Source organism: Dama dama, chromosome 2, assembly GCF_033118175.1.
Source record: "Dama dama isolate Ldn47 chromosome 2, ASM3311817v1, whole genome shotgun sequence".
Taxonomy (NCBI): Eukaryota; Metazoa; Chordata; class Mammalia; order Artiodactyla; family Cervidae; genus Dama; species Dama dama.
In genome coordinates, this window is record NC_083682.1 from 10050268 (window position 1) to 10062829 (window position 12562).

At 43.6% G+C, this 12562-nt stretch overlaps 1 protein-coding gene across 1 annotated transcript; it reads right to left on the reverse strand.

Annotated features, from left to right (window-relative positions):
- Positions 1-2637: 2637 nt before the first annotated feature.
- SCGB2A2 (secretoglobin family 2A member 2) lies at positions 2638-5628 on the reverse strand. Its single transcript, XM_061156868.1, has 3 exons — positions 5574-5628; positions 3773-3960; positions 2638-2676 (listed from the first exon to the last, which is right to left on the reverse strand). The coding sequence occupies exons 1-3, from the start codon at positions 5626-5628 to the stop codon at positions 2638-2640; spliced, it is 282 nt and encodes a 93-aa protein (XP_061012851.1).
- Between the last annotated feature and the right edge of the window lie 6934 nt (positions 5629-12562).

Below are 12562 nucleotides of genomic sequence, written 5' to 3' on the forward strand. Positions count from 1 at the left end.
CATGCACGCAATCAACTTTCTGTTTCCCTTCTCTCTTCATGTTGCTGTTGAAAAGTCTGATGTGAGTTCTACTTATTTTGTGGGAAACATGTAGGTTTTTCTTTTCAACCCTGAATTTCTGAAATTTATTCATGGAAACTAGGATTTATTAAGACTTGAGTCTTTTCCATCCATCTTAGTCCTCACTGAGCCCTGTTAGTCAGAAACTCATAAAGCACATTTATTTCTATTACCATTCCCAGTCAATTGCCATCCAGTTTGTGTATTTTTTTTACTGAAATATTGTTGATTTATAATGTTGTGTTTGTTTGAGGTGTACAGAAAAGTGATTCAGATCTGTATCTATCTATCTATCTCAGATGATTTTCGATGCTGTTCATGCATTTTGTGAGAAGTAGTTTAACTTGAGTGTTAACTTCCAGGAGATGTAATATTTGCTTAAGTCCAAGACATGTGTTAGACATATAGCAAGAATGATGCATTTCTGCCTGGACAGATGTCACTGTCCTGTCTCCAACTCTAGGCAGTCAGAGTCCTACAGAGTGTAGTTAGAAGGAAAAATAGGAGAAACGGTTCCACGAGGTGTTTTCTGTATGTTTACCTTGCCATAAAGCTTAAACATGACACTCATGATTCCAACCACCTCACTGGTCTCTAGGATTCCTGTTTCCACCAGAATTTGTTAGCAGTGCATTTTACGCAGGAATTTAGCTCTTGTGTACCTACTATCTGCTCTCCATTCCTTATCCGCATAGTGCAGATGCTATATGTCAGGTAATGAAGACTGCAGTTTGCACAAGACCACCCTTTTCCACTGTAGGGTGACAGGTCAGTGCTGGGGACAGACACTTAAAAAAAATATTTAGGAAGTATTTGATGATTCATTGATTTTTAAAGGAGTGTGTGTGTTTGTGTGTGTGTTTTTTAACCAAGTGATTAGAGGTTTTCCTATGATCATTCTGTTCTTGGTTTTCTGTTTGATTTCACGGTGGTCAGAAAGCATACTGTGTCTTTTGCTGTGGCCAAAGTCGGTTGAGTGATGCGCTGACATGGACATTCCAGAAAGCTGCTTCTGTTTGCTCCAGTCTTCAGTGTTTCTTCCAACACTCCCATCTGCAGGACGTCTGGCAGTTGCTGGTGTTGTCAGCAAGGTCCTCCGTCATCCTCCTGGGCTCTGCATGGCTTTGCAGGCATTAGCCCCGCCAGCAGACATTCTTTGGTTATATCCTTGGCTGGGTGGTGTGCCTGGCAAACGCGTGACTGTGTTGAATGGGTACCCTCACTCCGCTGGGACAGCTCTATGATGTCCTGGGGCAGATGGAGGCCAAAGCTGTCCAAGTGCTGAGACTGGGGCTAGGGAGAGACTTGCTTGCAGCTGGGAGCTGCCCTTGCTTGCAATCCTGAGACCACCTCCCTTCAAAGCTAAGACCAGTCTGACCAGAGAATGACTCCCCATCGCAGGACCCCTTCTTGTGCCTCTTTCGTGTACACATTATACAGAAGGGAAGAGTCAAAACTTCGGGGTGCTGAATCGTCCCAAGAAAGGGCCAGAGGTCTTCCTGGTGGAAGGGATGGCCCAGGAAGGAAAAGGGATGCTGGGAGGTGTGAGCAGAGGGGCAGTAACTTATCTTTGGTGAGAGGATTGTGGGGACTGGTAGAAGTAAGGGGAGCTAAGGTTCGATTTTAAAATTTCTTGTTTTGGTTTGTTCCAACGTAGTGCACGTTTTCTCCAATCTTCCTGACTTCGTAGGTAATTGTGTGAATGAGGGGATGAGTTACACTGCCACTCAAGGGACACACCTGGGGACAGTCATGCAGTTCTCTTAGGGGGCATCAAACATCTGGTGGCTCAGACAGTAAAGAATCTGCTTGTAATGCAGGAGACCCGGGTTGGACCCCTGGGTTGGGAAGATTCCCCTGGAGAACGGAGTGGCGACCCACTCTAGTATTCTTGCCTGGAGGATTCCACGGACAGAGGAGCCTGGCGGGCTACAGTCCTTGGGGTTGCAAAGAGTCGGTCAGGACTGAGTGACTTACAGTCACTCAAACATCTCAGGAATTAGGCTAAATAATATCTTTGTGAACTCATGTTAAAAGTTAAGATTAGTGCCATATATCAGATTTTAAAATCAAGACAGAATTCACCCTGGCTTTGCCTGAGTTGCCTCTCTCACTGGCTCTGCTCCCAGCCCTGCACACTTGGGGCAGAGATAGAGAGAGCTGAGAAAGTTGCCCCCCATGGCCAGCAGGGTTCAGAATGAAGATGAAGACTGACACAGGTCAGGGAACTTGGGTATGACCCAACCACCTGAAACTCCCCTCTAGTTCTTGGGGAGGTGGGGATGAGGAGGGGAGGAAAACCCAATTAATGTTGGGTAGAAACGGTAAGGGACAAAGTGCCTTTCAAATACCTCCATCCTTCACCCGAGAGTTATTTAATGATTAATTCCGTGTGTGTGTTATATGTGAAGCTTTCTAAAGTCTCCATTTGAATCAGATAACAAAAAAGATATGCGGATACTTTATTGAAATGAAAACATATTTGAGGTTTCAACAATTGTCTTGCAGTGTGTAGATTAAAAGACAAACAGACAGACAGCTTGTGGTATATACTCATCGCCAAGGTCTTGTAGAAAGTTAGAATATTTTACAGAATACACTGTTGTAAATGGTTTGCTGAAAAACAACAAAAAAATCACTTAGATTTTCAGCTCCCTCTTGCAAAATAAAATCTTGCACAATAAATGTTTCTTCTCATTGTTATCTTGAATGCGTTCACACACATCTGACATCCAAGAGAATTAGTAATGGAAATTAAATCAGAATGATCCCATTTATCCTATCATTCAGGAGACATTTATTAATGCCAAAGAAGTGCTGGTGCTTCCAGATCTTTTCCCCACCAGAGATCCCTTGAGTAATTTCTTTTCTGCACATTTCTTGCTGTAATAACTTATCTATAATGATGCTACATATATTATCAGTTTTCCATAGAATCGTGACAATCTGAGCTCCAATACAAGGACCCAAGATATTTTTGAATTCCTGTGCAGACTTTCTGTCAGAAATATAAAAAATAGCCTGGACCTTTATCTTTGACTTTGTAGCCTGCAGAATCTCGAGACTGTGACTCAGAAAGATCCATCTGAGCTAGGCTTTTCAAGAAAAAAAGTCTAGCATCCTTCATTGTAAGGATCATAGTAAATGATGTAATTTAAATTACATAGTAAATTATATAATTTAACATTTTCACTATTTCAAATATACCTAACATCATATTCACTCTGCAGTCAGTACGACCAATCTCCAGACTGTCCTCAGGTTGCAAAATGAAACTAAATACCTGTTAAATAACTCCCATTTTTCCTCAATATCTGACTTCTGAAAACCACTATTCCACCCTGTGTTTTTATGAGATTGGCTACTCCTGAAACCTGGTATAAGAGTTAGGCTACCTTTGTCTTTTCGTGACTGGTTATTTCACTGATCATAATGTGTGTGTGTGTGCCTCTGTGCCTACTGGGGAAATGAGGGTTAGGTAGACCTTTCGCTTTTCCCTCTTTTGTCTTTTAAATTTATTATTCACTAAAGATTTCAGGACTGTAGCTTTGGATGTCTTTCTTGATGTCAAAATCATCAGACTCACCACACAGTGAAATAGACAGAAATAAAGCACATTCATCACTTTCTTTACCGTAAAGAATAACAAATGTAGAGTCTATTTGTCCCTGTCCCTTGGTTATAAAAGCACATCAGAAGAAACTGAAATTACCATCATCTGCTCGAAATTGGCCAGAGTTTCATTTGACTGCTGGAGAAAACATTGCTTGAATTCATCTACAACGTTTTCCTCAGTTTTACTCTGTGTGAACGCTTGAATATAGTCTCTATATTCTTCCTTGGACACAATGGGATCAATTGTTTTTTCAATCACATTGGCAAGAAGAGAGCAGCCAGAACCTGGGAAGAAAGAAGGCAAACACGGGCTCTGTTATGGATGCAGGAACATCTTTGAGGGGCAGAACCATGATGGTTGTCATTCTTTTACATCCCTGTAGAGATGTCTATTCAGAAAGATTATGGTGAATGGTCTTCAGTTCTCAATTCTCTGAGAGTAAACTTGGGATCTGGGATTTCTCTAAGACCTAAAACACCTGTGCTTCCTCTTGCTAGCCTCTAGAAGCCAAACCTTATGTAACCTTGACTAAGGAGGGCATTGAGGAAGTGAGACGCTCTAACTCAGGGCAACATATTAAACTTTATCTGGTCTTTCTTTGTTCAAAGTCATGTGATGCTTCACCATTATCATTCTGAGTAACAAGCAAGATTTCCCAGGATTGTACATGTACTGGTTCTAGAATATTGTCCATTAGCTTTGTTGATGCTAGTGATTTTCTGAAACAAACAAAATAATGTATAAATGAAATTCTTGTTTGTGAAGAGATCTGTTGTGGCGACCTCAGATGGGTAGAAGAAAGAGCTCTGGAACTGGATTAGAGAGAACTGGCTTTTATTCTTGGGTCTGTAATGTTTTATTTAGCTGACCTTGAGCCTGTCACCTTGAACACATCTGCAAGTACTTGGGGAACAAACGAGGCAGGGGTATTTAAAGAGCTCTGTAGGACTTCTTTGGTGGCACAGTGGATAAGAATCTGCCTGCCAATGTGGGGGATGTGATCCCTGGTTGGGGAAGATTCTGTATGCCTTAGGGCAGCTAACCTTGCGTGCTATAGCTGCTGTGCCCACGCTCCAGAGCCCTTGCAACAAGAGAAGTCATCGCAATGAGAAGCCCTTGCACCCCAGTGAAGAATTGCCCCCACTCACCACAACTAGAGAAAGCCTGGGAAAAGTAAAGAAGACCTAGTACAGCCAAGAATAAATAAACAAAAATGAAAAAAAAGAAAAGACCTTTGCAAGTTGAATAAAGTAAACTATGTCTGTGACTTATTACCGAAGACTAGACTAGCTGCCAGGGCATTATTCTCTAGCTGGCTCTTCACTGGGGAAGGAGACCTCCAAGGAGGTGTGAACTCCCCTCTTCAGCCAACATTGAGCAAGGAGGGATTGGGAGGAAGGGCATTCCGGAAGGGCTCAACTGTGAAAACTTGTGAGGAGCTGGGGCTCCCAGCTGGGTGCAGGACCCTGGGCCACCCACTGCAGCCTGAGCTTTATACCTTCTGGCAGATTTCCTGTTTCTTTTCATATTTAAGGAGATTCCAAGAGTGCCTCTTTCAGGAAACTCATCTGGTATAAAATCAGGAATCATCAGAGCATCTCTTCCCCTTGCCCTGCTGAAATGCCTAATTCTAATAGTCAGTCACTAGCCTCGTCCCGATTTCATGGCACCTGTGACGATGGTGGGATGCCCTGATGTCGTGAGACACTATGTGCAGACCCAGGGCAGAGGCAAAGCCCACGAAGGGCCTTCTTTCAGAGGTTCTGGAATGAGTGATGATGCTTAGGTCTCTGGTGGGCAGGCCTGTCCTGTACTGGTGCTTGGGGAGTGGGAGCTCTTGCACAGGGAACCAGACAGCAACCTCAGCCCCACATCTGTGCACCCCGTCAGCACTCACCTGCATAGCAGCACAGGGGGAGGGCCGCCAGCATGAGGACCATCACCAGCTTCATGTTGGAGGCAGCTGTTGCTGACAAGTCAGTCTAACGTGTCAGAGAAGAAGGAGCTCACTTTAAAGGTGAGTGCCCAGAATGCCTCCTTTTATTCTCCAGGTCACCACGCTAATCCTTCCCACAAATGAGGAAATGAGTCACAGGATAAACCTGGCATGGGACCAGGAAACAACAGCAAGAACCAACAAGAACCCAGGCAGTCTGTTTTTCTGTTGGTAGAAAACTGAGGAGACAGAGTCTTTGGGACCCCAAACAATTTCAAAACTGCCATCATGATATATGACTTTCAGTTGAGTTCAGTTCAGCCACTCAGCCGTGTCCGACTATTTGCGACCCCCATGGACTGCAGCACGCCAGGCCTCACTGTCTATCACCTACTCCCAGAGTTTACTCAAACTCATGTCCATTGAGTCAGTGATGCCATCCAACCATCTCATCCTCTGTTGTCCCCTTCTCCTCCTGCCTTCAATCTTTCCCAGCATCAGGGTCTTTTCAAATGAGTCAGTTCTTCGCATCAGGTGGCCAAAGTATTGGAGTTTCAGCTTCAGCATCAGTCCTTCCAATGAATATTCAGGACTGATTTCCTTTAGGATGGACTGGTTGGATCTCCTTCCAGTCCAAGGGACTCTCAAGAGTCTTCTCCAACTCCACAGTTCAAAAGCATCAATTCTTCGGCACTTAGCTTTCTTTATGGTCCAACTCTCACATCCATACCTGACTACTGGAAAAACCGTAGCTTTGACCAGACAGATCTTTGTTGGCAAAGTAATGTCTCTGCTTTTTAATGTGCTGTCTAGGTTGGTCATAACTTTTCTTCCAAGGAGCAAGCGTCTTTCAGTTTCATGGCTGCATTATATGACTTTAGGTAAAATGAATGCAAATCTGCTTTCTGAAGGAAGCAAAGCACAGCATTGCGAGCCTGTGTTGTCCTCCTTGTTTTTTATTGTTATTGTGATCATCATTATCTCTTCTTCCTCCTCCTCTCCTTCCTCCTCCTCTTGTTTCTACTCTCCTCTTCTTCAAAGTGCAAGTAGCATATGCTGTGGGTCTGTTCTGTGGGTTTACCACGCACAAGAGCTGGGTGTGATACCACATACCTCCTCTGGGAGGCAGAGTCCTCTTGTCTATAGAAGCTTTTTTCAGTAAGGTGTTTTAAATTTGGGAAATGTTAAAAATTAAAGAAACTAAAAATCTGCAAGGAGATCAAACCAGTCAATCCTAAAGGAAATCAGTCCTGAATATTCATTGGAAGGACTGATGCAAAGAACTGACTCATTGGAAAAGATCTTGATGCTGGGAAAGATTGAAGACAGGAGGAGAAGGGGATGACAGAGGATGAGATGGTTGCATGGCATCACCGTCTGGTTGGACATGAGTTTGAGCAAGCTGTGGGAGTTGGTGATGGACAAGGAAGCCTGGCGTGCTGCAGTCCACGGGATAGCAAAGAGTTGGACACGGCCGAGAGACTGAACCAAACTGAAAAATTAAAGATGCCTCACCTCTGTGACGTTTGTTTCATCAAAGCCTATCTCACTTAGTTCATGCAGTTTCATCAATTTATTCTCTTATAAATCTATGAATGAATTTTCATCTACTTTTTGTTAGGTTTTTAGGGTTTTTCTTCCACTGACACAAAGGATGTTGTGAAGGAGAAAAGCTGATTGCTTAGGAGAGGCAAAGCTGAATGGTGGAATGGCGATGGGATCTGGGTTCATACAGATGTGGATTTGAAGCATGGATGCAACATCTAATCATGAAGTGTCCTTGGATAAACTCATGGTCATTCTGAGCTTCCTTTTCCTCACTGCTAAAAGGGGAATAAATGATGCCATGCTTGGTTTTGTCAAGATGAGACTCTATGTAAAGAGCCTATCACAGGGCTTAACACACGGTATCATGGATTAGTAGGAGGTTCATTCATCCACCCACCCATCCATTCATCTATGCATCCATCCAACCACCCATTCATCTATCCATCCACCCATTCAACCGTCCATCCACTTCATTTATCTATCCATCCACCCATTCATCTTTCCATCCATCCGTCCATCCATTCATCATTCAGCAATATCAGGAGCTTCTACTATGACTGGGCCCTTTGCTATGTGTCACACATTCATTCGCAGGGATAAGTTAGACCCGGACCTTGCCCTTGTGGTGCTTACGGGGCAGGCAACAGACAAGCCTTCAACTGAATGAGTGATATAAAGCAACGGCTCTAAAGACTAAACAACCACTAAGGACAGCATCCTGTAGGGAGGTCCAGGCACGTTGTAGGAAGAAGGCCTTTTAAGCTTGGATGAGTGGACAATGATATCCAAGGGAAGTTCTGGGAAAAGTGTTCTATGCAGAGGGAACAGCAAGTACAGGGGCCCCCAGGAGCAGATTGTACTTGTCATGACAAGGAAAGCAGGGAAAGTGTATCTCTTGGTGTCACAGAGGGGACAGGATAGCCTCATAAGAGAGAACCCACACCAGTTGAAATAGGGGTGATAGAAAGGGAATAGGAACAAGGGAAACAAGGTCAGCTTAGGTTTAAGGACTAGAGAGTCAGAGAAAAGAGTCAATAGTTAACTACCCATGAATGTATTATTTGCTCTCTGGATTATTTGGGACTCATCCCTTTCCATCATCCAGCTGGAGCATAAACTGCCAAGAACACTACTGATTTAGCAAGAGGTGAGAAATAAGGAAGAAGGCTATGTTCTTACATATGTATTTTCCCCCAGTAGACCTTTGCTGGAGATCTGCCTTCCAAAGGCACGTGAAGGACATTGGTAATGAAATAGGAGATGGTATCCCTGACCAGGACTTAATGGAGACTCCACCTGGTCACCCAGTTTTTGGGACCTGCCTGTTACCTGCAGGGACCCTGGACGCCCTCAGAGGTTTATTACTCTGAAACAAATCCCACATCATGTATGTGGTACCCACAATAAAGAGGGGTGTTCTCCATAGCAAGGGATGATTGTTTTTAGGTGAATCAAATAACAGCTCACCTTGCAAAAGACTACTTTGCAAGCCAGCATTTACAAGGAGAAATAGAAGAAACCAAAAGGTCAAGATGCCTGGGTTGTTGGCTTGATTTTGTTCTCTTTCCCAAAGGTCCCGAAGGGGACTCAGGTCCCCGAATTAAGTCCTGACACTGGAGGAGTGAGGGACCTTCATTTTCTGTGTGTGAGTGACATTTATTGGCCATCTGCTATGATAAACCCCAGTGTAGAGGTGAATTATTCACAGATTTTACCCTGGCTTCAGGAGACACAGGAGATGCGGGTTCAATTCTTGGGTCAGGAAGATCCCCTGGAGGAGGGCATGGCAATCCATTCTAGTATTCTTGCCTGGGAAATCCCATGGACTGAGGAGCCTGGTGGGCTATAGTCCAAGGGTCACAGAAATCAGACACGACTGAGCGATTAACACACTTTTCCCCTGACTGCCTTGTGTTTGGGGGAAGAAAGCATTTGGTAAGGCAGTATTATATTTGGTCTGGTCTTGAGCTCATAGAAGACCTGAGATATGTTCACACTCATATTTTGGTCATTAGAGGCCATGGCATATTTAATGTAAATAATAACATTTAGTGACAACCGTTTTGTCCCCCCTCAGGGATTCATCCATTGGCCCAAAAGTGTACTAAAGTTATTTTGAAGTTGGTGTATGTGTGCTCTATGCTCAGCTGTGTCTGACTCTTACGACCCCAAGGACTGTAGCCTGCCACGCTCCCCTGTCCATGGGATTCTCCAGGCAAGAATACTGGAGTGGGTTGTCATACCCTACTCCAGGGGATGTTCCTGACCCAGGGATCAAACCCACATCTCTTATGTCTCCTGCATTGGCAGGTGGATTCTTTACCACTGCACCACGTTTTGAAATTTAGATGATCATTAAGTTTTTTTTTTTTTTTTTAATTGTAAGTGACCCAGATGAATCAACTCCACAATATTCTAGGGACAAGATAACACCCCTATTTCTTTATTTTCATTCCTTTGGTAAAACTGGTTCTGCCTCTCACGTCCAGGGCTGTGGGAACATTAACCCGGGGCATGTTCTTTGGAGGTGAGTCTGTTCTTCCTTAAGATCATGCCAAAGTCTAAAAGTCTTGAGAACTAAAATATCACCTGTCATGTCAGTAAACAAGGATGTTTTTCTGGTGGAGAGGCACTTACCCAGCCAAGAAACTTCAGGAGAGGCCCTGGTTTGGGAGACATTTTTGTCATCAGTGAGTTGTCTGTTGTTCAAATAATCAGGCCTTTCCTAGACTGGATGCCCCACTTGGCTTGGGCTCAGCCCACTGTCGGGATTTCACAGCTGTGCCTCTGTGCACGATGGAAATAGTCTTGGGAATGTTGTGTGGTCCTAGTCTGTTACAACACGTAAGTGCTTAGAATAGGACTGGGCACAGAGCAGGAACAGCCTACATGTCAGCTGCTAGCGATTAATTTTATAAAGTTGAAATGCATTATGATAAACTTGGAAAGACTACTAGGACCTTTAGAGACTACTGAACTCTTTGCTTCAACTTTACCTTCTCTAAAATACCCAAGGAAGCATTATGATTAGATCCGAGGTGAAAGGTAATGAGTTTGAAAATAAAGCATTGTACCCTTTTTAATTGGACTTCCCTGGTCGCTCAGTGGTAAAGAACCTGCCCGCTAATGCAGGACATGTGGGTTCAATCCCGGGGTCAGGAAGATTCCCTGGAGAAGGACATGGCAACCCACCCTAGTATTCTTGCCTGGGAAATTTCAGGAACAAAGGAGCCTGGTGGGCTACAGTCCATGGGTGTCACAAAAGAGTAGGATCTGACTTAGCAACTAATTAACTACAATCCTCTTTACTTTTTTATTTGGCTGCACCGGGTCTTAGTTGAGGCACATAGGATATTTAGTTGGGGCATGTGGGATCTACTTCCCTGATCAGGGATCGAACCTGGTCTGCCTGCATTGGGAACACATTCTTAGCCACTGGACCCACCACCAGATGGCAACCCACTCCAGTATTCTTGCCTGGAGAATCCCATGGACAGAGGAGCCTGGCAAGCTACAGTCTTTGGGGTCACAAGAGTTGGACACGACTGAGCGACTAAGCATACCAACACCAGGGAAGTCCCTAAAGCACTCTATCTTGATTCATGTTCACTTGATATTTTTTTTATTCCTTCTTGGGAAAGTTTTAATGAGATATAACTTACATATATAACTTCTCTCACATATACTCTCTCTACATACTGTTGGCCTACTAATTTTTTCTATAGCCAGCACCAGTCTTTTTCTACTTGCTTTCAAAATTTTGTGAAACATGAATGCCAAACAATTATATAGCACTTGCTTGATACAAGGCACTAGTGGAAAGCCTCCTTTTATCTTCTTAACGACAACCCAATGAATAAGACGATGATGAAATCTACTGGCCAAGTAGGCACATGAAAAGATGCTGAACATTGTTAATCATTATTAGAGAAATGCAGATCAAAACTACAATGAGATGCTGCCTCACACTGATCAGAATGATCAACATGAGAAAGATTTGTTAAATAACAAATTCTGGAGAGGGTGTGGAGAAAAGGGAACATTCTTACACTGTTGGTGAGAATGTAAATTAGTGTAGCCACTGTGGAGAAGCTGGAATCAAAATTGCTGGGAGAAATGTCATAAACTCAGATATGCAGATGACACCACCCATATGGCAGAAAGCAAAGAAGAACTAAAGAGCCTCTTGATGAAAGTGAAAGAGGAGAGTGAAAAAGTTAGCTTAAAACTCAACATTCAGAAAACTAAGATCGTGGCATCCAGTCCCATCACTTCATGGCAAATAGATGGGGAAACAATGGAAACAGTGAGAGAGACTTTATTTTTGGGGGGCTCCAAAATCACTGCAGATGGTGACTGCAGCTATGAAATTAAAAGACGTTTGCTCCTTGGAAGAAAAGCTATGACCAACCTAGACCGCATATTAAAAAGCAGAGACATTACTTTGTCAACAAAGGCCCGTCTGGTCAAAGCTATGGTTTTTCCAGTGGTCATGTATGAATGTGACAGTTGAACTATAAAGAAAGCTGAGTGCCAAAGAATTTTGAACTGTGTTGCTGGAGAAGACTCTTGAGAGTCCCTTGGACTGGAAGGAGATCCAACCAGTCCATCCTAAAGGAAATTAGTACTGGATATTCATTGGAAGGAATGAATTACAGTTTTGTCTGGTTATATGCCCAGGAATGGGATTGCTAGATGATAATGCAACTCTTTTTAGTTTTTTAAGAAATCTCCATACTGTTCTCAACAGTTAGTTCAGTTCAGTTGCTCAGTCGTGTCCGACTTTGCAATCCTGTGGACTGCAGCACAACAGGCTTCCCTGTCTTTCACTATCTCCCAGAGTTTGCTCAAACTCATGTGCATGGAGTCAATGATGCCACCCAACGATTTCATCTTCTGTCATCCCCTTCTACTCTTGCCTTCCATCTTTCCCAGCATCAGAGTCTTTCCCAATGAGTCAGCTCTTCACAGCAGGTGGCCAAAGTATTGGAGCTTCGGCTTCAGCATCAGTCCTATGCATTGTTTTACAGCATTGGACTTTATTTTCACCACCAGACTGAGTGACACTTCCACTTTAGCCCAGCCTTTTCTTTCTTTATGGAGCTGTTTCTCCTTTCTTCCTCCGTAGCATATTGGACACCTACTGACTTGGAGGGCTTATCTGGGGTCATATCTTTTTGCCTGTTCATTGTGTTCATGGGGTTCTCAAAGCAAAGTCATTACAAAGAATGAAATCATGCCATTTGTGGCAACATGGATGGACCTGGAGATTGTCATACTAAGTGAAGTGAGTCAGAGGGATTCTTGTGACCTGGACTTACACAACTGCCCCATGTCAACTCCAGGCTGACTTCTGTGGGGGTCTGACCATTTTCTTCTCCAGCCCTTTGCTCCCTATGAGC

Bases quoted from the DNA above. Each gene is read 5' to 3' on its own strand.
- SCGB2A2 (XM_061156868.1), bottom strand. From the start codon at position 5,628: ATGAAGCTGGTGATGGTCCTCATGCTGGCGGCCCTCCCCCTGTGCTGC. The intron at 3,961-5,573 runs GTGAGTGCTGAC...CTTTCTTCCCAG, and splicing joins CCCCCTGTGCTGCTATGCAG to GTTCTGGCTGCTCTCTTCTT. The intron at 2,677-3,772 runs GTAATTTCAGTT...GTTGTTTTTCAG, and splicing joins CCAATTTCGAGCAGATGATG to CAAACCATTTACAACAGTGT.